Here is a 26,650-nt window from a genome sequence, read left to right on the forward strand (position 1 = left end):
ACACCCGCCACTGCCACGACGATGTAATCCTCACCTGTAAAGAAACAAACACAAAAACAGCACCCAAACACATACCAAATTATCAAATACCATCAGTCCATATTTTCTACCTCAAAACTAGGGAGGGTGGGTGGGAACTTTGCTCCCCCACGCCTGTCTGCCCGGGAAACTGGCTGGTGGGAGATATATGTAAACTCCCCTCCCACAGCTCCTGCTCCTCCTCCCCCCCAGCTACCAGGGTTCTGTTAACCCTGTCATGCCGGCCCTACGCTTACTTGCAGTTGGCTCCGTGCCTCACTTGACTATGGTATACCAGAATACACCCTGACCGCTAAGACCCTTTTACAGTTAATACCCCACATTAACCCCCCTTAATAAATAATGAGACCACCACTTAATGTTGGAGTAAAAACTGGCCGTAGCAGCCTCCTTTATTTTAAATACTCTTTAAATAATAAATAACCAATAACATAACAACAAACACGTAAAATTCCTGAGATAATACCTCTCCTAAATGGTGTTGGACTTTGCAGGACCCACTAACCACTAAACTTGTTCACACTTTAACTTTTTAAACTTGTAACTCTTTATTTGGCACTGCGGTGTCCTAACCTCTGGTCATAGGCCTCAAGCCGAAACTGGCTCAAAGACGACCGTTGACCGCAGTGCCCCCAATTCACCAACCTTCCAGCTACATTAGTAGACTGGGAACTAGAAACCCCTTCAGAAACCATCCACCACTGGGTACTGGTGTCCATCTTTGGGGTAATATCTTCTCCTGCAAAGTCCGAAAAACACCCGCCACCAGCACCCGAAGGTAACACCTTACCTTCGGGCGCACCTCCACACCCTCATTGCTTGTTGTACCCCCTCCTCTAGGCGCAACGCCCACATGTCAATCCCCACGTCCGTGAGGTGAACACCATCACTCCTGAGGTAACGCCAAGGGTCAACCTCCAATTCCGGGTGCCGAACCACCAGCCCCCCGTTCCTTAGCACAAAACGCCCCACATTCCTGTTGAGCTTCCTGCGCGCACGATTCACCGCGTCTACCGACCTCGCCATCCTCCACGATGTCCTAGCCACCATGTCCGACCACACCACTACCGTCTCCGGGAAAGACAACCGGAGCCGCTGAAAATCAAATTTAATATCCCGCGCTATCTCCAGCATAGATCTCACCCCAAGATCATTGCCCCCTGCATGAATCACTAGCACCTCCGGAGGTCTGTCCAAACGTGCCCATTTGTGTACCTCCGGCACAACTCTGCTCCATAACATCCCGGGGACCCCCAACCACCGTACCCTCGCCTCCTGTCTCGAAATCCCCAGTTGCCGACCGGACGGGCGCGCCTCCGCCCGTTTTTCCCCCCGAACCACGTAAGAGTGGCCCAAAATCCAGACCAACAAAGGTCCAGTACCTGAAAGACAGTAAGCAACAACAATAACTAACACATCCCCCAATACAGCGACACCCACGTTTCAAAACAGTCATCCAACTCATTTCCCCTTATCCCAACATCATCTCCCAATCCCTCAACACAAATTTGCCACCAGCTGCGGCCTCACATATGAACGAAACCTCCTCGATTCCCACCTTCCTATCCTCTTTATTGCGTCCTCCCCTAGTCCATTCCTTGCCGCCTCCGTAGCAGCCCCAATCCTAAATGAATGAGCCGAGAACTCCCTTGCAACCAGGCCCAATTCCCCCAAACACCTCCTAAACACCGCCACAAACTGATATCTCGACAGCGGGGCCCCATTTTCGTGTACCAAAAAAGTGCCCCCAACCGCCGGATGTCCAGATATTTCCGGACCAGCCCCACTGGGCAAAGTTCCGATCCTTCGATCGGGAACACATGGACCGCTCTGCCCTTGCCACTCTGGTCCGTTTTGGACCTTCTGAGCCACAACGTGACCCCCTCCGGGGCCCAACTAACGTCCGATGCCCCCATGCCCCCTTGGACCATTTTAGACGGGCTCACCAGCTCGCTTATCCTAAACGCCCTGAAAAATGCCAGCGCGAATGCCGCGCGAAACAACGTAACCTCAAAACCGGACGACCCCACTGTACCCATCTTATCCATCAACCCTTTTAAAATGTCGAACGACACCGGGCGGCGCGTGTCCAGCCGCCGTCCTTGCTTCCTGTACCCTTTCAGAGCCTGGCGCACCCAGAAATCCTTTGTAAAATCTGGCAACCCCTGCCACTTGAATAAAAACGCCAAACCGGCCAACTTCTTATCCAATACCGACTGAGACACTCCTGCCTCGATATTTCTGGACAAAAAGTACCACACCAATGTCCTCACCTCCGGTCCCGAAAGGTGCACCTCAGATTCCATTACCAAGCTACTCCATTCTACCCATACTTTTTCATAGGCCGCCCAAGTACCCGCACTCACCGATTTTTTAATCCAGGTGGAGATGATTCCAATGGAATCTGCCACAGCCACTCCGGACAGGGGACCCCTCGCTCCTCTGCTTCCGGCACCAACTCCCGGAACCTGTCCCACTGGAACCGAGACAAAGCATCAGCCACGACATTTTCAACCCCCGGTAAATGCACCGCATAAACAAACACATTCAGCTGCAGACACCGCAGTACCAAGTGTCTCAGGAGCCGAATCACTGGGGGAGAAGACGCGGTCACGCGATTTATCACCTGCACGACCCCCAGGTTATCCCCATGGAAGCGCACCTTCCGATCCCGGAAAGACGTGCCCCACAACTCAACCGCCAGCACCACTGGAAACAGCTCCAGCAGCACCAAATTTTTTGTAAAACCCGCAGACAGCCAGGACTGAGGCCAGGGGCCCGCACTCCACTGTCCTTGAAAAAAGGCCCCAAAGCCTGATCCCCCGGCCGCGTCTGTGTACAGCTCTAGGTCAAAATTGCTGACCGGGCCCGACATACACAAGGCCCTTCCGTTAAAGGCCTCTAAAAAAGAGTGCCAGACCCACAGGTCCTCCCTGTGTTCCTTCACCAGCCTTACATAGTGATTAGGCAACCTAACCCCCGCCGTGCTGGCCGACAGACGCCGACAAAAAATTCTCCCCATCGGGAGGATCCTGCAGGCAAAGTTGAGCTTCCCCAAGAGCGACTGCAGCGCTCTCAGTTGTACCTTACGCATGCCAATCATCCCCCTGACCTCCGCCTTGAGGCCTTCCAACTTGTCCGCCGGCAGCCTGCATTCCATAGCCTCGGAATTGATAACTATGCCCAAGAACTGAATGACCGACCTAGGCCCCTCCGTTTTGTCGGGCGCCAGTGGCACCCCAAAACGCTCAGCTATGTGCTCCAGCGTGGCCAACAAAACCGCGCAAACCTTTGACCCCGCCGGTCCAATGCAGAGAAAGTCATCCAGATAATGGATAACCGAATCCACCCCCGCCACGTCTCGTACCACCCACTCCAAGAAAGAACTGAACTGTTCGAATAATGCGCAGGACACTGAGCAACCCATGGGCAGGCACTTGTCCACATAGAATTCGCCCTCCCAGTGACACCCCAACAACCGAAAGCTGTCCGGGTGCACCGGCAACAGCCGGAAAGCCGCCTCGATGTCCGACTTGGCCATCAACGCCCCCCGGCCGTACCGCCTAACCCAACTCACCGCCGCGTCGAACGAAGTGTAGCACACTGAACAATCCTCCGCATTAATCGCATCGTTCACCGACCCCCCTTTTGGGAAGGAGAGGTGGTGTATGAGCCTGAACTTGTTTGGTTCTTTCTTCGGTACCACCCCCAACGGGGAAACCACCAGGCCTGCTAACGGAGGGGACTCAAACGGGCCACCCATTCGGCCCAGCCCGACCTCCTTACGGAGCTTCTCGGAAACCACTTCCGAGTGTTGCCTAGCTGAACGTAAATTTTCGGACATTGGCGGAATCACGGTCAAATTAGCAGGGATACGAAAACCAACCGTAAAACCCTCCTCCAGGAGCTGGGCAGCCGCCCTGTCCGGATACCTACCGAGAAACGGCAGCATCCTTTTCACCATCACCGGCGTGCTCCCTCTTGCCTGAAGGATCTCCGGAACGGCCCTTGCCCTGCTTGAAGCAGCGGGAAGAGGGGTGATTACCCCCACACCCGGAGCACTCATGCTTGTACCGGCACGACCCTCCGAATTTGCAGTTTCCCTCGTTGAACTGCCAACAAACCCCCTTTTTCTTTCCGGCCGACTGTCCCAGGGAAGAGGCCCCCCCCCTGAAAAAACGGCGCCGACGTCCTCGGAGCCGTCATAAGCCGCATCCAAAGGCTAATGTCCTTCGCGTCCCACCGAATGTCCGGCCTAATCGCCCGACGTTGCCTAAATTGCTCGTCATAACGAAGCCAACCCGTGCCCCCATAACAACGATAGGCCTCGCTAATCGCCTCCTGGTAGCTGAAGAGCGCCGAACAGTGTTCGGGGTTCTTCTCGCCAATCACGCTGGCCAAAATAGAATAAGCCTGCGACCAATTCGCAAACGTGCGGGGTATGAGCCGATACCTCCGCTTTTCCTCGTCCTCCTTTTTTGAGTCCTCTGGCTTCACCCTATCCAAGTTGAATTTCTCCAACGGTAACAAAGCGAATATCTCCACATATTCGCTCTTCCAGATTTTTTCCCGAACCTCTTGTTTCAAATGTGCCCCCAGCGGCGCATCATAACAAGTGTACACTTACCCCTTTGCTTCATCCGCTAACCGCACCAAATCCCGCTTCTTGCCTGCGGCCCCTGCCGGCTCGGCAGTCCCTGCCGTCTGCGCCGCCGGTCCTGACCCCAAGCCACCCCCATTCGCCTCCTTCTCAGTCACCACTACCGCCGTTGGGGCAGCTGCCGCAGCCGCCGCAGCCTCCCCTCCCGGCCCCCAAGCCGCGGTCGGGCCCGCGGGGGGTCTGTCCCCCCCTTTTAGCTGGCTAACCAACGCCTCTAGCCCCGACAAAAATCTCTGCAACCCCGCATCCACCCCAGGATTCCCCACCTGTGCGTCCGTAACCTGGGAAGATGTCGCACTGCCCCCAGCCACCGCGGGCACCACCAACCTATCCCGGGCCCCCCCCACCCGGCCCCCCACAACCATATCATCACACCGTAAATTTGAAACATATGTGGAAAAAGACTTACCGGGCTGCGTGGAAGCAATCCCATCAGCCGATCGTCTGGAATCCCTCGCTGTAGGCACCGTCCTGGGCACGACCTCCTCCTCCGAACCAGACAGCTCCCCATCCGACTGGTCCTCGCACAACCCCTCTTCCCCCTATGATGACCCCCCGGGCAGCTCGGTCCCGGCGGCCGAAGGCCCAGGGCCGGATTCGCTCTCCCTGCGGGCCCTGGACCCGTGAGCGGATTTTGCCGGCGCTTTCCTGCCAGGCGTAACTCTGCTGCGGTCTTCCTCTTGCCTGCTCCCCCCCCGCCGTCTGGGCCTCCTGCAAGTGGCTAGCCGTAGCAGCTGAGGGGCTAGCCACCGTAACCTGGGATCCCTCTCGCCGAGGCCTGCTGACCGGGCCCGTCTCCACCTGCTCCACACGTCGGGCGGGCACGGCCGCCGTACCTGAGCCCCCCGGCCGTCCCCCCCTCTGTCCTTGGGTGCTTCTGGTCCCCCCTGCCGGGCCCTCAATGACCCCCGTAGCCGCCGCCGCACGCTTTGCGGGGGGGCCCGATGGGGCCCTGTTCCTGCCGCCTTCCGACCGCTGCTGACAAGGGGATGGGCTGGGTGAATATCTGCGGGGGGGGGCGCGACGAGCGCGACCGCGCGGTCCCCCGGCCGGTGTGACTGGGCCCCGAAAGCGCTGCTTCCCCACCGCTCCGTCCTGGCCCGTGTGGTTAGGCCCCGACGGCGCCGCGCTGCTTGCTGCCCCGTTCTGAGGGAGAAGTGTCCCCAGCTGACGCTGCAGCCAGTCCTCCCCCCGCACCGCCGCCTCAGCCCTAAGCTGTGCAAACAGGGCTTCAATCCCTGCCATCTCGCCGCCCCTACCTGTGTCCCAACGCTTGCTGTGCAGAAAAATCCCAGTTGCAGGCTGTACAGACCTTGCAACTTTGCTCCCCCACGCCTGTCTGCCCGGGAAACTGGCTGGTGGGAGATATATGTAAACTCCCCTCCCACAGCTCCTGCTCCTCCTCCCCCCCAGCTACCAGGGTTCTGTTAACCCTGTCATGCCGGCCCTACGCTTACTTGCAGTTGGCTCCGTGCCTCACTGGACATTAATACATGAGTTACTATGACCAGTGCAACTGTGTAGGTAGGACATTTACCCCCTCCCCCCGCCGCCATGCTGAATATTAAAAAAAATCACAGACAGTCATCACAGTTAATAGTCTTCAGACTGCATACAGAATGATGCAGTCTGAAGATTATTAACTTTGATGACTGTCTGTGATTTTTTTAATATGCAGCATAGCGGCGGGGGGAGGGGGTAAATGTCCTGCACAGTGCACAGGACATTAATACATAACTTACCATGACCAGTGCAGGACATTTACCCCCCCCCCCCCCCCCGACATGCTGCATTTTTTAATATGCAGCATGTGGGGGGGGGGTAAATGTCCTGCACTGGTCATGGTAAGTTATGTATTAATGTCCTGTGCACTGTGCAGGACATTTACCCCCTCCCCCCGCCGCTATGCTGCATATTAAAAAAAAATACGCCGTATGTCATGATCCGGTCAGCATATTTATGGCTTACTTGCTGCTGTAGAAATGGTTCCTCGTCGGTGGCGCTGGCTCGTCCTCTCTATGCTCCTCCCAGCCATGAATGGTAATCCCCGCCTGCCGTGAGTGACGTCACGCCGCCAGGACGGGCGCCGCCGCCGGGCGGGGCTGTAAACCAAGGGGAGCAGCTCATCAGCTGCAGTGCAATCATTCTATTGGCTGGAGGCTGGCGCCAGCTAACGGGGGCGGGCCGCAGGAGCGGAGTAAATGTATTGCTAAACACACCGACAATGAATGAATGATCGCCATGATCATTCATTCATTGTCAGTGTGTTTAGCAATACATTTACTCCGCTCCTGCGGCCCGCCCCCGTTAGCCGGCGCCAGCCTCCAGCCAATAGGATGTGACAATCGGCGGCGCTGTTTTACAAACCCATGGGGGGCCGGATGGAATGGTTTCGCGGGCCGCAAACGGCCCGCGGGCCGCAGGTTCCCCACCCCTGCTTTAAATAGAACAAAATGATACATACACAAGCTATGTATTAGAGCTACACAATTCTGGATAAACTGAGAGTAGAAATAGAGATCACGATTCTAAAGTAAACCCCGGCCGATTTTTGCAGTTTTTCAATTATTAAGTTATAACAGCTCATCGCAATACAGTACATATATATATATATATCCCCCAAAAACGAGGCCTGCAAATACCTTTTTTAGGATGGTTTCGTTCTCTGTATTTCCGGGTATCTCAAGCACCATTCGTACTGCTGTTATGTGATTCAAATTATGATGTCATTTCCGCCCTTACTGTGTCCCTGCCGGCAATCTCGCGCATGTGCCGTAACCATTCGTTGCTGTGTCTGTTGTTTCCTTTCACTCTCCTTTTGTGATGTCTTCTTTAGTCACACGGGGGAGTATCAGGAAGAGTGGAAGAAGCTAAACACCGCAAGACATCTCCTCTGTGCCGGACAGAGGGGAAGTTCTCACAGACTGCATTCCGGCAAGCTTTAAATTCCGGTTTAAAGGGGCTAATGTGCACAAGTGCGGTGACGTCATGCAAATGATCAGCTGCCTGTGTTATGGGCTATTATTTAAGACAATGTTGTGTCTGAGGGTTTACATTACAACCACTTTAAATGACTGGCATATTATTGAAAAAACTTAAACGTAAGGGGCCCCCTATTAGGCGGGGCCCATGGGCTTGAGCCCAGCCAAGCCTAATGGTAAGTCCGGCCCTGCCTGCAGGACACAAGATATAGAGGAGGGATAAGTGAGATCAACTTCAAGATGTAATGAACAACATACGATAAGAATAGACTATTCAGATGTCTGGGGTCACTTGAAGAGATTCTCAAAGATAAATGAGTTTGGTACTCTTACCAGATATGATGGACACATATACCATACGGCAGTGTGTCAAACGGATTTAGAAACCTTGGTTCCATACAATCCAGGGCTGTATAGATGAAGAGGCCAGGTGGGCCAGGGTGCAGGATCTCAGGACTCTGAACCACACAGTTGATATCAAACCAGACAGGAGGGTCAGTCTCAAGGAGATGGAGATGCTGTGTGTTCTCACCAAAGGCATCAACCAAGAGTGAAACACAAAAAGTGGTCCATATGGTGCAGGTCAACCAATATAGGTTTATTTAGAAAAAATCATACATCAAATGATGGATGCAGATATACAAATGGTAATTAAAAGTGATTAAGAGACATGTAATAAAAATAGTAAAATTAATGTGGAAGGCAAGGACAGCAAACCCGATCATATCTGGTAAGAGTACCAAACTCATTTATCTTTGAGAATCTCTTCAAGTGACCCCAGACATCTGAATAGTCTATTATCATGGTATGCTGTTCATTACATCCTGAAGGAGATCTCACTTATCCCTCGTCTACATCTTGTGTCATGAAGGACTCCGGTGTTTACTGTTTGGGGACTTATTTCATTATATTCATATTTTGGATTGGACTCACTCATGCATTTGTATGGCTCTTATTTCATTAATTTGATGATAAAATATTTTAGTTTTGTCACCACACCACCATAATTGTTTTTCATTTTCCCTTTGACTTTGTTTGTCTGTGTGTCAGCAGCTACACATTTATGTTTGGTCTTTTAGCGCAGTTTTTCCCCACATCTTTCTCACGGGTCCCATAGTGGTGACAGCTTTCCTTCTACCTCCGACCACGACAGGTTCTCCGGCTGGCAAAACCGTCCCTTTCGGTTGGACTGCAAGCCGCAGTCCCAACCCTGTGCTACCCTGTCACTTTTGGATAGGCCCTCACAAAGCCTGGCAGCCAAATGCCCCCGGAGTTGAACCAATCTCTGTCCTAGCAGTCCCGGGCATACGACACAAGTCCACCCAGACAGCGGTCTGGGTGGAACAAAACATAGATCACCTGACATCATCCGAATATATATCTTCTCCCAGCAGGCCAAGGGATTCAAGAAAACCCCTGCCCATTGGCTGATACCCCATATTCCCATAACCTGGCCTTGGGTTGCCCTTCTCATATCTAGTACCACCAAATTCCCTGCCACCTAATGGTAGAAGAGAAAAGTGCAACAAGGCCAAACTTAGGGAAAAAAACAATCGATCTCTACCAATTAACTGCAGTAGCTACTCCTGACAAGGAGATTGGTGAGGAGCTCCCTGACTAAACCCCAGGGCACTACACTAGTAAGATCAGTGTGCTGCTGTTTCTCTTCCACCAGCTCTTATGCAGCAGAGAACAGAGGTAAAGTGAAAAAGGGAAAAAAAAGTACTTCTTTGGTCCATGACGAGACCTGTTCTGAGTGGAACCTGTCCTGTTAAACCCCTGTATGGTCTTTGCCACTGTGCTGCAGCTTAGTTTCAGGGTCTTGGCAATCTTCTTATAGCCTAGGCCATCTTTATGTAGCGCAACAATTATTTTTTTCAGATCCGAGAGAGAGTTTTTTGCCATGAGGTGTCATGTTGAACTTCCAGTGACCAGTATGAGAGAGTGAGAGCTATAACCACAAATTTAACACACCTGCTCCCCATTCACATCTGAGACCTTGTAACACTAATGAGTCACATGACATTAGGGAGGAAAATAGGCTAAATGGGCCCAATTTGGACATTTTTACTTAGGAGGGTACTCACTTTTGTTGCCAGCGGTTTAGACATTAACCACTTAACCCCCGGACCATATTGCTGGTCAAAGACCAGAGCACTTTTTGTGATACGGCACTGCGTCGCTTTAACTGACAATTGCGCGGTCGTGCAACATGGCTCCCAAACAAAATTGGCGTCCTTTTTTTCCCACAAATAGACCTTTCTTTTGGTGGTATTTGATCACCTCTGCGGTTTTTAGTTTTTGCGCTATAAACAAAAATAGAGTAACAATTTTGAAAAAAATTAATATTTTTTACTTTTTGCTTTAATAAATATCCCCCAAAAATATATAAAAACATTTTTTTCCCTCAGTTTAGGCCGATACGTATTCTTCTACATATTTTTCGTAAAAAAAAAAATGCAATAAACGTTTATTGATTGGTTTGCGCAAAAGTTATAGCGTTTACAAAATAGGGGGTAGTTTTATGGCATTTTTTTTTTTTTTTTTTTTTTACTAGTAATGGCGGCGATCGGTGGCCTCACTAGGGGAAATGACTGATCGCTGTTCATACATTGTATGAACAGACGGTCAGGCATTTCTCCCCTGACAGGACCTGGAGCTGTGTGTTTACACACACAGCTCCCGGTCCTCGCTCTGTAACGAGCAATCGCGGGGGCCCGTCGGCGATCGCACCCGCCCCCTAGTGGCCGCTTAGATAGCCGACGTTGCTCTCGCGCAGGGGAGCCGACCTGCCGCCGTAGAACTGTGGCGGCTGGTCGGCAAGTAGTTAATGGCTGTGTGTTGAGTTATTTTGAGGGGACAGAAAATTGACACTGTTATACAAGTTGTACACTCACTACATTGTAGCAAAGTGTCATTTCTTCAGTGTTGTTACATGAAAAGATATAATAACATATTTACAAAAATGTGAGGGGCGTACTCACTTTTGTGAGATATTGTATATCTACACACATATGTTTTACCTTTCATTTCTATTTTAAAATGAGTGGATAGGCTATCCTTATGCAGAATACATATTTTCATTGACAATAATTTCTTTTTTTCCAACTGGCAGCAACATGAATGTAGCAGACATCTGCCACTTACAGCAGGATTCCAGACAAGCAGCTACACAGCTGAAATAAAAATCTGAGGACTATTTTTCCTGCCAAAGGATTTGCAATTCTGTTCAGCTGCTCTTGTGATTCATACATTTCTTCCAGACAGCCCAGACAGATCCTTGACCACTACTTAGGGCAAAGCACAGCTTGTTTCAGAATAGTGGTTGAGAACACACCCCAACTGCCATTTTCCTGTTAAATATTGTTGTCCATATTGGTCACTGAGGCTCACTGCACAGGGGGGTGGCATTTGGTAGGGTTTAGCCAAGTGGGGTCCCTGGGTTCTTTGGGTGCTTGTGTGGCCCTACAGGATTTGCCCATTTCATGTTGCAAGTAAATCAACAGCTACATTTCCCAGAGGGCCAAGAAGATCCTGAATTAAGTGGCTGTACGGGTTGGTTGTCAGACCAAATCCCCTTTAGCTTTTTTGTCTTTTTAGGAAAGTACACTTTCCTTAGCTTTCTGATCAGTTATGGCTGCTACATTCACTATGCAATTCAGGGAAGTCTGGCCCCAGTAAAAAAATTCAATTATGTTCAAAGAGGCCTGCAACATACATGAAAGTTAACATCCCTTGCAGTTTGTCTTAGTAAAGTCTTGTGCACACAATGGGCCAGATTCACGTAGAAGTGCGGCGGCGTAACGTATCGTAGATACGTTACACCGCCGCAAGTTTTCATCGCAAGTGCCTGATTCACAAAGCACTTGCAATGAAAACCTACGCCGGCGGCCTCCGGCGTAAGCCCGCGTAATTCAAAGGGGCGTGTGCCATTTAAATTAGGCGTGCTCCCGCGCCGGACCTACTGCGCATGCTCCCTTTTGAATTTTCCGCCGTGCTTTGCGCGAAGTGACGTCATTTTTTCGAACGGCGACGTGCGTAGCGTACTTCCTTATTCCCGGACGTCTTACGCAAGAAGGAAAACATTTTTAAATTTCGACGCGGGAACGACGGCCATACTTTATACAGCACATACGTGTGCTGTGTAAAGTTAGGGCACCAAAAACGACGACCCAATTTGCGACGGGAAACTAGACTAGCAGCGACGTAGCGAACGCGAAAAACCGTTGTGGATCGCCGTAACTCCTAATTTGCATACCCGACGCTGGTTTACGACGTGAACTCCCCCCAGCGGCGGCCGCGGTATTGCATCCTAAGATCCGACAGTGTAAAACAATTACACCTGTCGGATCTAAGGGCTATCTGTGCGTAACTGATTCTATGAATCAGTCGCATAGATACTCTGAGAGATACGACGGAGTATCTGAGATACTCCGTCGTATCTCTTTTGTGAATCTGGGCCAATGAGAATATTGGACGAACGATCGTTCCAGAATTTTTGTATACTAATCTCATATCGAAAATGAAGAGGTTACTCAACATACAAAAACTCTCATACATCAGAATACAAATTTGGAAGTGATGTAATGTGTTGAATTTTATTGTATTGTAATGTATTATTTCATTTCCGCCCATGAGTAAACTTGCTCTTCCGATTTTTTTGGACAAAAACTGTACTAATTAAATGAAAATCGGACAGTGTGTTCACATATGATAAAACATTTATAGCTTGTACCTACAGTTTTTGTTGTCCAAACAGTCGGAATCAGCTGTCGAAAGCACCATACTAAGGATCAGAAAATCAACGATTTGTGCCCCATAGGAAAATTTTCAGACAATTTTCTTATTGTGTGTACAGGCCTTTAGAATCTGATATTTAGAAGCTTAAAGTGACTAAAAGATTCCCTTAAACTGCGTGCTGCACAAACTTGAACAGTAATTTAACACAATAGTAATGTAAAATGGCGATTTTCTCACTGTCACTCTATTTTTCCCAGGAGGCTCTCGAGGTTCACGAGATGATTCATGGTCCACACGTCATGGCTGGTGCTTTGTATTAAATGAAGGATTATGGAAGCCATTATCTCCAATGATACATCCACGCACCAACCACGCTAGTGCCTCTTTGAATGGAGAGGTATATGTCATCGGAGGTCAGATATCTTAGTACATAATTATAAACAAAACTCTGGTAATGATCAGAATTCCCCATAGTATTTAAGGAAAACCACTGATCTGTAATTGCATACTCTGTTCACAGGAACTCTGCAGGAAGCAGTGGCAGTCGAGTGTTATGATCCCTACAGTGGCACTTGGTCAGCAGTAAGCCCTGCCCAAAAGTATGTCAGCAACTTTACTGCTGTTGGCTGCAGTGGAAAGTTGTATGTGGTTGGCTCCTGTGCTGTAAAGTACAATGCATTAACCCTTCAATGTTACAATCCATCTACAGGTATGACACCTCTCTTATTTTACAAACTAGTTGTTTTTTTCTTTTTGAAACACTGATTTCTGCTTAAAGTGTAATAAATACAAATTTAGTGCTCACATGTTAATCTATACATAATTTAGTGTAAGTATCAATTCAAATGTAGCGCTATGATACAGTACAAAAAATGTGCAAAAAAAGTGTGTAGCGCTCACCCCCGAAGGAGCCGCTGGTTGATTTTGGGATCAGCCTTCTAAGTTACCCTGGCGGTGTCTAGGGGTGTATTTGTGAGAACAGCGGTAGTGAGCGAAGGTCCAGACAGCCAATAAAAGGTTTTCACTGCTTTATTGTCCAGGCCAAACACTGCCAACATCAACATGTATTGGGAAGGTCAAGGTTGATGAAGGAAAAAGAAGAGAACCTTGCGGTATCAGGCCTGGATATTACATGGAGCAGTCAATACTGCTCTGCATAGTACCAACTTTTCAACTCGTCGCCACTCTACTTGGAGTGGGTGAAGTGCCCCCAGACAGACCCCTACAACAGGCCTGGCAGCTGAAGCGTCACTCTGAACTAGCCGGGAGGAACAGGTCTCTCTCACAGACCCGGCTCTAGGGCCTCTGCCACAGGCCAATTTCAATAAAGGACTTAGGTGAATAAAGAGAGCGAATCCTCCCAGTTTAATTTTCCTATATAGGCCCCCGGATGACAGCAAGCATACCTGTTAGTGGTCCGGACGCCCGATCCCAGACTGGGATTCTCTCAACAGGCCATGGAACCCAGTGAAATACTGGGGTCCCTTTTCCCCTCAGGATGAGGTTGGATGCAGCTTTCAGCTTTGGCCAGGTGGGTCGCGCTGGCGGGGTCCATGGATGCGCGTACCCTGAAGGTGGATTCCGCACCTGGAACGGGGACCCCGCGAAGATTTTTCAACACATGACCCCTGTCACAGATATACTCTCCCCCAGCATGCCTCACAAGGGAAAACTCCTCCAATTGGCTTCTGGGGAAAACTTGCTCTGCCAGAACCCCTCTGGCGCCAACTGCCGGCAAGGGGTGGTATTGCACCCCTTGACCACAGACTGACACAGTGGACATTTCTGGGATGACAGAAGTCCCAAATTTAGACAAATCACGAATGGGAGCAAAGTAACTCTCCCATTCTCACTAACTTTAGCGTAGTGCCCATGCTGAAAGCAAGGGGGCGCTACAAGTGCAATAAACTCAACTACAGACAGATATAATAATAACATATCCACCCAGTGTCTGATGTTTATGATAATTATTATTTTTATTATACAGGATCTTTTATATCGTCAGCAGTTTGCGCTGCGCTTTACAATATAAAGAGAGACAATACAGCAACAATACAATTCAATACATGAGAATTAATAGGGCCCTGCTCCTATGAGCTTACAATCTAATAGGGGAGGGCTGGTGGAACAAAAGGTAATAACTGTGAGCGATGAACTGGTGAGAGAGATAGAATATTTGGTTATTAGCTAAAGGCATAATAGACTTCCCTGAAGGGATGAGTGGACAGAGTAGTAGATAGCCGGACAGATTGGGGTAGAGAGTTACAGAGGATGGCAGAGGCTCTTGAGAAGTCTCAGAGACAAGCATGGGAGGAGAAGACAAGGGAGCTAGAAAGCAGGAGGTCTTGGGAGAGGAAGGTTTGGGTGATATTTGGAGACAAGAGTTGTAAATGGCTTTGTATGTTATTGTTAGGCCGGGTACACACGGGCAAACATGTACGATGAAACCTATCCGTCGGACCGTTTTCACCGTACATGTCTGCCAGGGGACTTCTGTACGATGGTTGTACTAACCATCGTACAGAAGTCCGCGCGTAAACAATACGCGGGGCGTGTCCACGCCGTCGCTGCGACGATGACGCGGCGACGTGGGCAGGCCTGCCTTTTAAATGCTTCCACGCATGCGTCGAAGTCATTCGACGCATGCGAGGGACGGTGGGCGCTTGGACATGTACGGTAGGTCTGTACAGACGACCATACATGTCCGAGCGGGCAGGATTCCAGCGGACGGTTTTAAAACAAGTCCAGGAATATTTGACGGCTGGGAAAAGGCCCGGCGGGCAAATGTTTGCTGGAATTCTGCCCGCTCGTGCCTACACACGACCGAACATGTATGCTGAAACTGGTCCGCGGACCAGTTTCAGCATACATGTTTGGTCGTGTGTATGGGGCCTAAGTGTTTTGAATTTTATTTGTTGGGCAATGGGAAGCCACTGGAGGGATCTGTGGACAAAATGAAAATATCCAACTCAGTACCATTAAAAAAAAACAGCAACCAGAAGTGCCATTTGTGACCGGGCTAGCTGGGTGAGATACCACTACACTGAGTGGCTGTTTGTTTTCAAGGCTGTATGTTGTGGCTGTCATCTTGTACTGGAGCCCTGGATCTTATCTATTCTATATGCTTGCTATTCACTCACTCGTGTGAGTAAAGTTCCTTCTTTTATAAAGTTGCTTGTTTTTATGGTATTCCACAATAGGAACGTATTTTATTTTTATGAGTAAGGCCTCTTTCACACTGACAGAATCTGGCAGCGGATCTGCCTGCTCCGCGGGGAATCTCTCCTCTGAGCAGACGGATGACATATCCATGTCCACTACACGTATGCATAGCATACATGGACACACCACACTGTTCTCTATGGGGCGGTCAGATTAAAACAAACCACCTGTCCGTTTCCATCCGATCCGATCTGCCAGTCGGATGGGGAGCAGATTCCCATTCGTCTGTTTTTAGCAGACAGGATCGGATCATATGTCGGCGGGCATTGAGGGCCTGATCAGGTCCTCCTAAAAAAAACAGACAGGTCTACCCGATCGGTCCACTCGTTTGAAAGGGACCTTACACCTGGGACATACTGTATGTGTGGAGAAGGAGAGCACAGATGATGCTGTGGGATTAAGCTATCATCTCATAAAGTGCTATATGCCAATCTGTCTTTATAGAGGCATATTGTTTTGGTGAGTGTCTGTCTGTCGGTAAGTGGAGAAAGATTGCTGAACACAATCCCTGGAATACATAAAGACTGGTGCAGGCAGATTATGCGAAAGTGTCTCTCATGAATTCTAAAAGTGGTGAAGAATGCACCAAATTCCTATACCTGTCCAGAACTTGTACTTGATTTTGGCTCATGCTGCACCACTTTTAGAATGCCCGAGAGACTCTTTTTGCAAAATCTGTCTGAGACAGTTTTTCTCTCTGTACACCAAAAGAAGGTTGGTCTTAAAGGGTCACTAAAGGAATTTTTTTTTTTAGCTAAATAGCTTCCTTTACCTTACTGCAGTCATGGTTTCATGTCCTCATTGTTTGTTTTTGCTCTGATGTTGCTGTAATTCTCCTCTGTTTTAGACAGTTCCTGGTTGTCTGTTTCCTTAGGACCACAGTACTGGGAGCTTGTAGTTTTGTTTTCCAACCCAACACTGCTCTATGGCTCTGTCCAGCACGGATACAGCATAACATGCAAAAACTAAGCTAGATGCAAAAACGAAACTAAAAAACTACAGGTACATTATAAGTTTGATTTTTATCTATTTGTAATCGTTTTTAAAAGGAATCAGGTAACTATTATGTCTCTATACCCTGTAAACAGTCATTTCAGCAAAAAAAAAAATTCCTTTACAACTCCTTTAATTAGCTCCACTTTTACCTTTGACACATTCAAATGGACACAATGTAAAGGGGCTCCAGTACAAGGTGACATCCACAACCTACAGCCATTAAAACATACAACAACCACTCAGTATAGTGCCCAGCCTAGCCCGATTCCCAAACGCCACTTCTGGTTGCTGCTTTTTTTAAATGATACCGAGTTGGATATTTAATTGTTTTCCACAGATCAGACATTGAGTAGAAATGTTATTATAGCTGTCTGTAATTGAGTTTGCCCTGGTTCACACTGGTGCGATTTGACATGTCAAATCGCATATCAAATTGGCGGCATTTGCTGGCAATGGCACCGTCCTAATCGGTGCGACACCTCATCTGTGGCGCTGCACCGATTTAAAAAAGTAATTTCTGTACTACTTTTTGCGATTTCGGCCCGCAATTTACATTGACATCTGTGCAGAAACCTACACAGATGTCTCTGTAATCGCAGCCAAAATTGGGACTACCAAGCGAGAGTGAAATCAGTTGAACTCTCACGGCTTCACTCCCGCAGCCCAGTGTGAACCTGGGTTTTATTGCACTTTTTTGGCACATAATTTTATGTACTGTATCAAAGCGTTACATTTGAATTGATACTAACACTAGATTAAAGTGTAAGTTCACCTTTACAGAAAATTTTCATCACACCCGGTTCCATTGTCCCACTGACCTGGAGTCAATCGATCAACCGCTCTGGCAGATCGAATCGGCGCTTTACTGGGGATTTGAAATCCCTGTGGATTTCTCTCATCTTCTCTAGCGCTGACAGGACGGGCTACACGGGTTCTGATTGGTAGGCGCCACCCATGTGACGGCGCCTACCAATTAGAATGCCTCCTATTAAGTACCATATTTATCGCGGTATAATGCGCTCCCGCGTATACCGCGCACCCCTAAAGTGACCCCCAATCCTGTGGAAAAAAAGTTATTTTTGTACTTACAGTTTTGGTGTCTTGCGCGGCGTCCATCGGCGGCCTCGTCGGGTCCGGCGTCCTTCTGCGGCTTCGGGTGTCCTCTTCGGCGGGTCCGGCGTCCTTCTGCGGCTTCGGGTGTCCTTCTGCGGCTTCGGGTGTCCTTCTGCGGCGGGTCCGGTGTCCTCTTCGGCGGGTCCGGTGTCCTCTTCGGCGGGTCCGGCGTCCTTCTGCGACGTCCTCGCGTCCTCCCCGCTCGTTTCCCGCGCCGAGTTTTGAATACTGCGCCAGCATATACCGAGCGCAGTACACTCGGGCAGGCTCGGCAACTGTCGCGCTCACGTCCTGTACGTCCAGGACGTGACCGCGGAGGAAGCCGAGACTGGCCGACTATACTCGAGTGTACTGCGCTCGGTATATGTCGGCGCAGTATTCAAAACTCGGCGCGGCAAAGCGGGTATCGGTGTATATCGCGCACCCACGATTTTGCCTTGATTTTCAGGGCAAAAAAGTGCGCGATATACGCCGATAAATACGGTACCTTTACAAGGTATGTTTAGTAGAGTAAGCCGCTGAGGATTTCTAATCCCCAAAGGAGTGAAGCGGCTAAACGATCTGTCAGAACGGGTGATCGCTGGACTCCAGGTCAGCAGGACCGGGGGAGGGGGGGGAGTAGTGGGTCCAGTGTAAGTTCACCTTACAGATTTTTCTGTAAAGGTGAACTTACCCTTTAAGTATAGATTCACACATGAGTGTTTAATAGGAGTAGTAATGTGGCAGCAGTAAATTATATATACGTAATCTGCTTTATTGATATGTGTGTATACATTTTTAATATATATTTTTGGGGGTTAAGGATGACTTAATTTCTTATTGTTTTTACAGATAGCTGGTGTGTCATTGCATCTCCATTTATTCCAAAGTACCTCTCCTCTCCTCGCTGTTGTGCACTGGGGGGCGCTATCTATCTTATAGCTGATAACACCAAGAAAGTTTACATGTATCACTTAGAAATGAACCTGTGGAAGAAGGTAAGCATCACTGGCTAGGGGCAGAATTTGCTGTTATTCTGTTTTAGATTGGAGATTAGTCCTTTTAGACACAGCCAAATAAATGTATCCTTACAGAATCATCTTCCTCTTTAAAGCTGACAATGCAGAATACGAAATACAGTATGGCCCGGATTTACATACATTGGCACATATTTATGCCGGTGTAGCGTATCTAATATACGATACGCCGACGTAGCGCAGAGAGGCAAGCACTGGTTTGACAAAGCCAGTGCTGCCAAATCTGCGCTGGGTTCCCTCGGCGTGAGCCGTCGTAAGTGGAAGTGGGCGTGAGCCATGCTAATGAGGCTTGACCCCATGCAAATGATGGGCCAAGCGTCATAGAAGTACTTAAAACGAACAGCGCATGGGCCGTCCCGTGGACGTATCCCAGTGCGCATGCTCAGAATCACATCGAAACTACTTCCTAAGATACGACGGATCACTGCCTACGACAAGAACGTAGCCTACGCCCAGCCCTATTTACGTACTACGTAAACAACGTAAAATACGACGGCTGAGTTCCCTGGTGCAGCCATTTGCATGGATGCTGCTGATTTACACCTGCTTTATGGGGCATAACTTTATGCCGGACGTACGACTTACGCAAACCGTGTATATTATGTATCTCTCTCATTTGCATATGTGAATAGGAAATCCATGTGAGCGCCCCTTGCGGCCAGCGTAAATATGCGCCCACGATACGCCGGCGTAGGAAAGTTACGTCGGTCGGATGAAGCCTATTTTCAGGCGTATCTAGTTTTGTGGGCACGGCGCACAGATACGACGGCGCATATTTACACTTACGCGGTGTATCTCGAGATACGTCGGCGTAAGTGCTTTGTGAATCCGGGCCCATATGTGTGTTCCTACTAGCTGCATTTACCGCCATGGCAAACACAGACTGTAATGCACACAAAGTGTCATCTACAGTGGCACACATCGTTTTTTTTATAGACCTGCGACCTCCTGTACAATAAATATTACAGAATTTGTGGCCTCTGTGTCCTTTGTGCCATGTGCATTACCATACCTTCCAACTTTTTGAGATGGGAATGAGGGACACCTATCAGTAAAAGTATGTAGGACACACCCATTGTCATACCCCCTTAAAGGAGAATTGTACAAAAAACAAGATTGGTTAAACCCACAAGTGCTTTTTTTACCACTACTATTCCTTTATATTGGCTTTTGAAATTTATAAATGCAGCAACTTACAAATCAGATGAAAGGTTTAGCACTGGCAAAAACTTTTTGATAGATAAAAAGTGCATTTTATATACATGTTTATAGATCAGACCAAAATGAGAGACAAATGAGAAGGAATGAGGGACAGAGGGACATTGCTTCAAATCGGGGACAGTTCCTCCAAATCAGGGACAGTTGGGAGGTATGGCATGCATTACAACCTGTGGTTCTCATAGAGGCTATGGGCAAAAGCAGTAATGCAGGGGGAAGTACAGAATCTGTACAAATGCATATTTTTTGATTCTGTACCTTTGTAAGCCCCCACTCCCTCCTCACAGGATTTGATTGACAGTAACAGGAGTCAATGGCTCCCACTGCTGCCTCTGTGTCCTGTGGGAAGAGGATGAGGGGAGGGTGTCACTAGAAATGGGCACAGCTCTGGATCTAGAAAGAACTCAGGTAAGTGTTTAAGAGGGGGGGGGGGGCAACTACTGGGAAATTTTTTACCTTGAGGCTATGCTCACACTGATCCGACACCAAAGTCATATGACTTCTAATCCGACTTTGCCCTGCAACTTCAATTCCCCAGTAAAGTGCGGATCCGATCTGCCAGAGCGGGTGATCGCCAGACTCCAGGTCAGTGGGACCCTTCGGTTTGGTATGGATTTTGAGGGGAAACACTACCCCCAAAATCGAGAATCTTTGGCAAGAATTGAAAATTACTGATCACAGACGCTCTCTATCCCATCTGACAGAGCTTGAGCTATTTTTCAGGGAATAATAGGCAAAAATTGCACTCTCTAAATGTGCAAAGCTAATAGAGACATCCCCCAAAAAGACTTGCAGCTGTAATTGCAGCAAAGGGTGGTTCTACAAAGTATTGACTCAGTTGGGCTGAATACAAATGCACGCCACACTTTTTACATATTTATTTGTTAAAAAAAATTGAAACCCGTTTATAATTTTCCTTCCACTTACACTTTGTGTTGGTTTATAACAGGGGTCTCCAAACATTCTAAACAAAGGGCCAGTTTATTGTCCTTCAGACTCTTGGAGGGCCAGACTTTGGCCAGTGGGGGTGGAAATTTTCCTGGTATTAGGGGGAGGAATAGTGCACCATCGTTGGTATCATATGGAGGAATAGTGCCAATAGTGCCCCATTAGTAGTGTTAGTGGTAGAAATGGTGCTCCGCTGTCGGTGTCAGATGGCAGAATAGTGTCTCGTATCAGTGGGACAGATAGTGCCCCAAGGGCCAGATAAAGGCAAGCAAAGGGCCGCATCCGGCCCTCAGGCCGCAGTTTGGAGACCACTGGTTTATAACATAAAATCCCAATAACATAAAACATTTATGTTTTTGGTTGTAACATGACAAAATGTGGAAAATTTCAAAGAGGTATGAATACTTTTTCAAGGCACTATATCTATGGTTTTTATTTTGATGGCTAACCTCTTGCTGACCAGCCACCGTCATTATACTGCATCGGGATGGCTCGTTCCCACAAATCGCTGTAGCTGTACATCAGTTCTGGAGCTTGCTTCTGTGGGCGCAAGCTCCCATTGGTCAGCGGGGGAGCCAATCAGCTGGTCCAGCGGACTCGATGTCCGCTGGCCACCTGCGATCGTTCTTTGCAGTGACAGAACGGGGATGTGCCTGTGTAAACAAGGCAGATCTCCATTCTGACCGGAGAGATCACACAGACCCTTTCTTTCTATTAAACAGGAAGACTGATCTGTGTGTTTCCCTAGTCACACAGTCCCCCATACACATTTAACCCCTTGATCGCCCCTGATGTTAACCTCTTCCCTTTCAGTGTCATTAGTACAATAACAGTGCATAGTTTTAGCACTGATTACTGTATTAATGTCACTGGTTCCCAAAAAAGTGTAAAAAATGTCAATTAGGTGTCTGATCTGTCCTCCGCAATGTCTCAGTCCTGCTAAAAATCACTGATCGCCGCCATTACTTGTTAAAAAAAAATCTAAAATCAAAAATGCCATAAATCTATCCCCTATTTTGTAGACACAATAACTTTTGCGCAAACCAATCAATATACGCTTATTGTGATTTGTATCCAAAATATGTGGCAGAATACCCATTGGCCTAAACTGATGAATACATTATTATTATTATTATTTTTTTTGGTAAATGTTTTATAGCAGAAAGTTAAAAATTGGTTTGGGTACAGCGTGCAATTGTCAGTTAAAGTGACACAGTTCCATATCGCAAAAAAATTGACTGGTCAGGAAGGGGGTAAATCCTTCCGGGGCTGAAGTGGTTAATCACTTCACCTCCAAAATATTAACCCCCTTACGGACCAGGCCATTTTTTGCGATATGGCACTGTGTTACTTTAACTGGCGGTCGTGCGACACTAACCAAATAGAATTGATCTTCTTTTTCTCCACAGAGCACAAAAATGACAGACACTTAAAAAAAACAATGTATATATTTTTTACTTTCTGCTCTATAACACATCCAATAAAAAAATAAAAACCCAAGCCAAGCTGCAGCTCTGTGTGTTCATTTAGACTTGGAGCCACAGTTTGGCCCCAACCCCTCTCTCCTGGTTGTCTAACTGACTTTGATTGACAGCAGCAGGAGCCAATGGCACAGCTGCTGTGTCTCAGCCCCTCGTGCACACTGTGCAGGGATCGCCCTGTCTTTTCTCCGCTCTCCCCTATGGGAGGATCGGATGAACACAGACCGTCTGTCCGTGTTCAACCGATCCGACCTGCACACAGATGGAAAAATAGGGTTTTCTTCCGTCTGCAGAATCGGAGGATTGCGTGGCCGGGTGAGATCGGGTGTCAGCGAATGTTCATCCGCTGACACCCGCAATCTCATAGGGACTCAATTTATGTCCCTTTTTCATCCGTACACGGATGGATGAAAAAGCGGACATACGGTCCGCCTGTGTGAAAGAGCCCTTACACAGTACCAGTGCATTTTTATAGCACTGATCACTTTTAAACATGTCAGTGGTCCCAAAAGTGTCCGATCTGTCCGCGGCAATGTCGCAGTACCGCTAAAAATCGCTGATCATCGCCATTGCTAATAAAAAGAAAAATAATAATACAAATGCCACAAATCTTTTCCATAGTTTGTAGACGCTATAAATTTTGCGCAAACCAATCAATATATGCTTATTGTGATTTTTACCAAAAATATGTAGAAGAATACATATTGGCCTAAACTAATGAAGACATTTTTAAAAAAATATATTTTTTGTTTATAGTGCAAAAAATAAAAAACGGAGAGGTGATCAAATACCACCAAAAGTAAGCTCTATTTGTGGGAAAAAAAGGATGTAAGTTTTGTTTGGATACAGCGTTGCACGACCGCGCAATTGTCAGTTAAAGCAACACAGTGCCGTATCATAAAAAAATAGCCTGGTCATAAAGGGGGCAAATCTTCTGGTCTGTAAGTGGTAAATGCAACGCAACGCAACGGATAAAAAAAAAAAAAAACATGGATGGCTTTAGAATTAAAGAGGAAGTAAACCTTGGTGGGTTTACTTCCTCTTTGTTTCCCTGCAAAGGTAAAGCATAATGGGCTATTATACATCGCATAGTAGCCCATTATGTGTCACTTACCTGAAACCGAAGCCTGCGATGTCACCGATTTCCTCCCCTCCACGAATCGTTCATCTTTCACCCTCTTCCATCCGGGTATCGCTGCTCCCATGGCCATAGCAGCGAAGACGTCACTCCCGCATGCGCGCGGGAGCCGGCACTTATGGCATGATGCCATTCAGCAACGGCACGCTCAGTGTGCCTGCGTCGTTGTCTACGGCGTGCATGCGCTGTAGGCATCGGTGCATTATTTATTGCAAATATCTCCTAAACCGTGTAGGTCTAGGAGATATTGCAAGCACCTACAGGTAAGCCTTAATCTAGGCTTATCTGTAGGTGAAAGTTCTCAGAGAAGGTTTACAACCACTTTAAGATAGTGTATGTTTAAATTAATTCTACATTCTCTTGTAGAAAAACAAATAAAACATTGAAAATAAAGTTCACTTACGCTTTATAGTGATATGGTTAAATAGTAATAGCTCCACCCCACCCCGTGGTACTTCCCACCATGGTATCATCTACAATCTGTAAAGAAGCGTTACAATGTTGAGTGCTCAAACTAAATAAAAATGAAAGTGACCTGACACAGGGCATTACATTGACTTAATCACAGAGAGTGATATGGCAGGTTATGGTGATGGTAGGAAAGTGTAAGTGACTAATGGGACAAGCTGTATTTGTAGTTAGGTGTAGAAGAGTTTATCAAAGGCACTGAAGGGAAGTTATCAATCTGTCAGAAACATGAATACTTCTGTTTTTGTACAAAAAAAGTTTTATAAGTTTTATTGCGCACATGTTGTATCTATTTATTGTATCTGTGGGGTCATGGATTTTTTTGTACAATGATTTTTTTATCCACTGTGTATTTTGCTCAGGTGCAGCTCCTGCATACCCTTCATGAGAATGGAGGCATGACCTCTGCGGGGCCACAAATCTATGTGACAGGTGGCCACTGGCATGGCATGGCACGTGAATACAGTGTGGTGATGGAATCATATGACAGCAGTACTGATATTTGGACTCGGGAAGGGGCCCTACCAAGTCGCTGGATGTACCACTGCACATCTGCCATCTTCATGGACACTTCTCGCTGGCCCAGAATATTCCAAGGACGATCACAAATGGAAGTTTGACAGAACATATACTCTGTGGAGAGTGCAAGACAGACTTTGCAGAATTTACTGTATTAAAATATGGCTTACCACGGTGCTCATCTGGAGAACATCAACTCACTGATAATTCTGCAAATCTGTAATTCATTTTACAAACATGATGCCTTCTAATTAATTACAGAGTGGATTCCATTGTTATCTTAAGCTAGTCACTGATGTTATTTTTACAGTATGTACTTTTATATTTTAGATTTTTAAGCATTTAATGCAATGTAGAGCCCACTGAATAATGTATGGCTATGTTTGTACTGATAATACACCAAGGGTAGCTTTACACAGTTACAAAAATGTAAATTGCTAGCAAAATACTGCCACTCTTTAATACAGGGCACTTACACTCCCTTCCTGCCCAGTCCAATTTTCAGTTTTGAGCGCTGTCTCACTTTAAATGACAATTGCGCGGTCATGCAGCACTGTACCCAAATACATTTTTTTTATAATTTTTTGAGACAAATAGAGCTTTCTTTTGGAGGTATTTAATCACCACTGGGTTTTTTATTTTTTGCTAAACACGTGAAAAAAAGACAGAAAATTTGGATAAAAATCCTAAATGTTTTCTGATGGGTTTTACTTTCTCCTTTTTTCCTCTGCAAAGTAAAACTAGCCCATTATGTGTCTTAATGGTGACTGGCCAGAGTCACGTGACGTCACTCACTCGCACGCGCGCGGGACCCGTCAGTCACGGCTCTTGCCAGTGAAGAAACGACACAGAGGGCTGTTTCTTCACAGCGCATGCGCCGTTGATATCATCAGCGCACTACAAGGTAAATATAGATTTTTACAGTACCTATAGGTAAGCCTTATTATAGGGTTACCTATAGATACAATGTCCGCATTGGGGGTATACCACCAATTTAATTCCTGTTAAATAATTTTGCAAATGAGTACAGTCATTTTCTTCTTTACTATTGTGCACTAATGGATGCTGATATGCTGCACTGATGGGCACTGATAGGCAATGATGAGGATGCACTGATAAGCTGCACTGATGGACACTGATGAGGCTGCACAAATGGGCACTGATGAGGATGCACTGATAAGCTGCACTGATGAACAATGATAAGCTGCGCTGATGAGGATGCACTGATAAGCTGCACTGATGAACAATGATAAGCTGCACTGATGGGCACGGATGGGGCAGCACTGATAATCAGTGTAAACAATGTATTGTCATCTCTGCCAGTTATCGGCTCTCCTTTCCTCACACAGGAAAGGGGAAAGGACTGCCGATAACGGGCAAGTCTGTTTACATGTGACCAGCTGTGATTGGACACAGCTGATCACATGATAAAGGGCCGCTGTGGTTGGCTTCTTACCACGATCTGTGATCAGCTGTGTCCAAAGGAAACAGCAGTCACAGAGCATGCCTGATGCAGGTCCCATGGAGCACTGTTCTGGGAGGATGGAACTAGAGGATGGAACTCTGCAGGTGGAACTGTGAATCACTTTCTTAGGAAGCAGAATGTACAGGGCTATGGGAATTGTTAAAGAATAAAAATCACACATATATATTTACATCTGGATAGACCGGTGCCTTTTTTCAAACTTAATGGTAAAAGTCCTAAAATGTTATGTATTGTGTCTTTTCAATACTAAATGAACAATGTATTGTCCTGGCCTACAAGGTCAGCTTCTTTCTTTGTGGTCTTGTGCAGCAAAACACAATTGATACTTTTATTTATACTGAAGCAATTAAGTCATTTTCAGCATTTTTAAAGAGTATGTAAACCCAACATTTCTTATTCCTGATATGTACCTGCTGTACCATGTACAGTACTTGTATGAACATGTATCCTGTTCTCTTTATAATGCTTCCTATGTATGAAATCCCTGGTGTTCTTGCATGAAAGCACATCACGGTCAGTCCTCTAGCTTTGCTGGGAACTCAGCCTGCTCTCCTCCAATGATCAGACTTGTTCTGAAACCCCCCTTCCAGCACAGCTCAGTGTGCTGTCGCTTCTCCTTCCCCCA

At 47.4% G+C, this 26,650-nt stretch overlaps 1 protein-coding gene and 1 long non-coding RNA gene across 2 annotated transcripts in view; one reads left to right on the plus strand and one right to left on the minus strand.

Moving 5' to 3' along the window:
* KLHL30 (kelch like family member 30) overlaps positions 1-24,642 on the plus strand; it is a 79,032-nt gene extending 54,390 nt beyond the window's left edge. Inside the window, exons 5-8 of the mRNA XM_040348953.1 lie at positions 12,678-12,833; positions 12,941-13,129; positions 18,583-18,728; positions 24,383-24,642. Of these exons, the coding sequence (XP_040204887.1) occupies positions 12,678-12,833; positions 12,941-13,129; positions 18,583-18,728; positions 24,383-24,640 (749 nt within the window). The 3' untranslated portion in view covers positions 24,641-24,642. The remainder of the gene's footprint in view (positions 1-12,677; positions 12,834-12,940; positions 13,130-18,582; positions 18,729-24,382) is intronic.
* On the minus strand, positions 1,043-5,214 carry LOC120936523. The gene is made up of 2 exons (XR_005748613.1): positions 5,109-5,214; positions 1,043-1,421 (listed from the first exon to the last, which is right to left on the minus strand). It is a non-coding gene; the product is annotated as an uncharacterized LOC120936523 (long non-coding RNA).
* Positions 24,643-26,650: the final 2,008 nt, after the last annotated feature.

The sequence above is a fragment of the Rana temporaria genome, chromosome 4, assembly GCF_905171775.1.
Source record: "Rana temporaria chromosome 4, aRanTem1.1, whole genome shotgun sequence".
Taxonomy (NCBI): domain Eukaryota; kingdom Metazoa; phylum Chordata; class Amphibia; order Anura; family Ranidae; genus Rana; species Rana temporaria.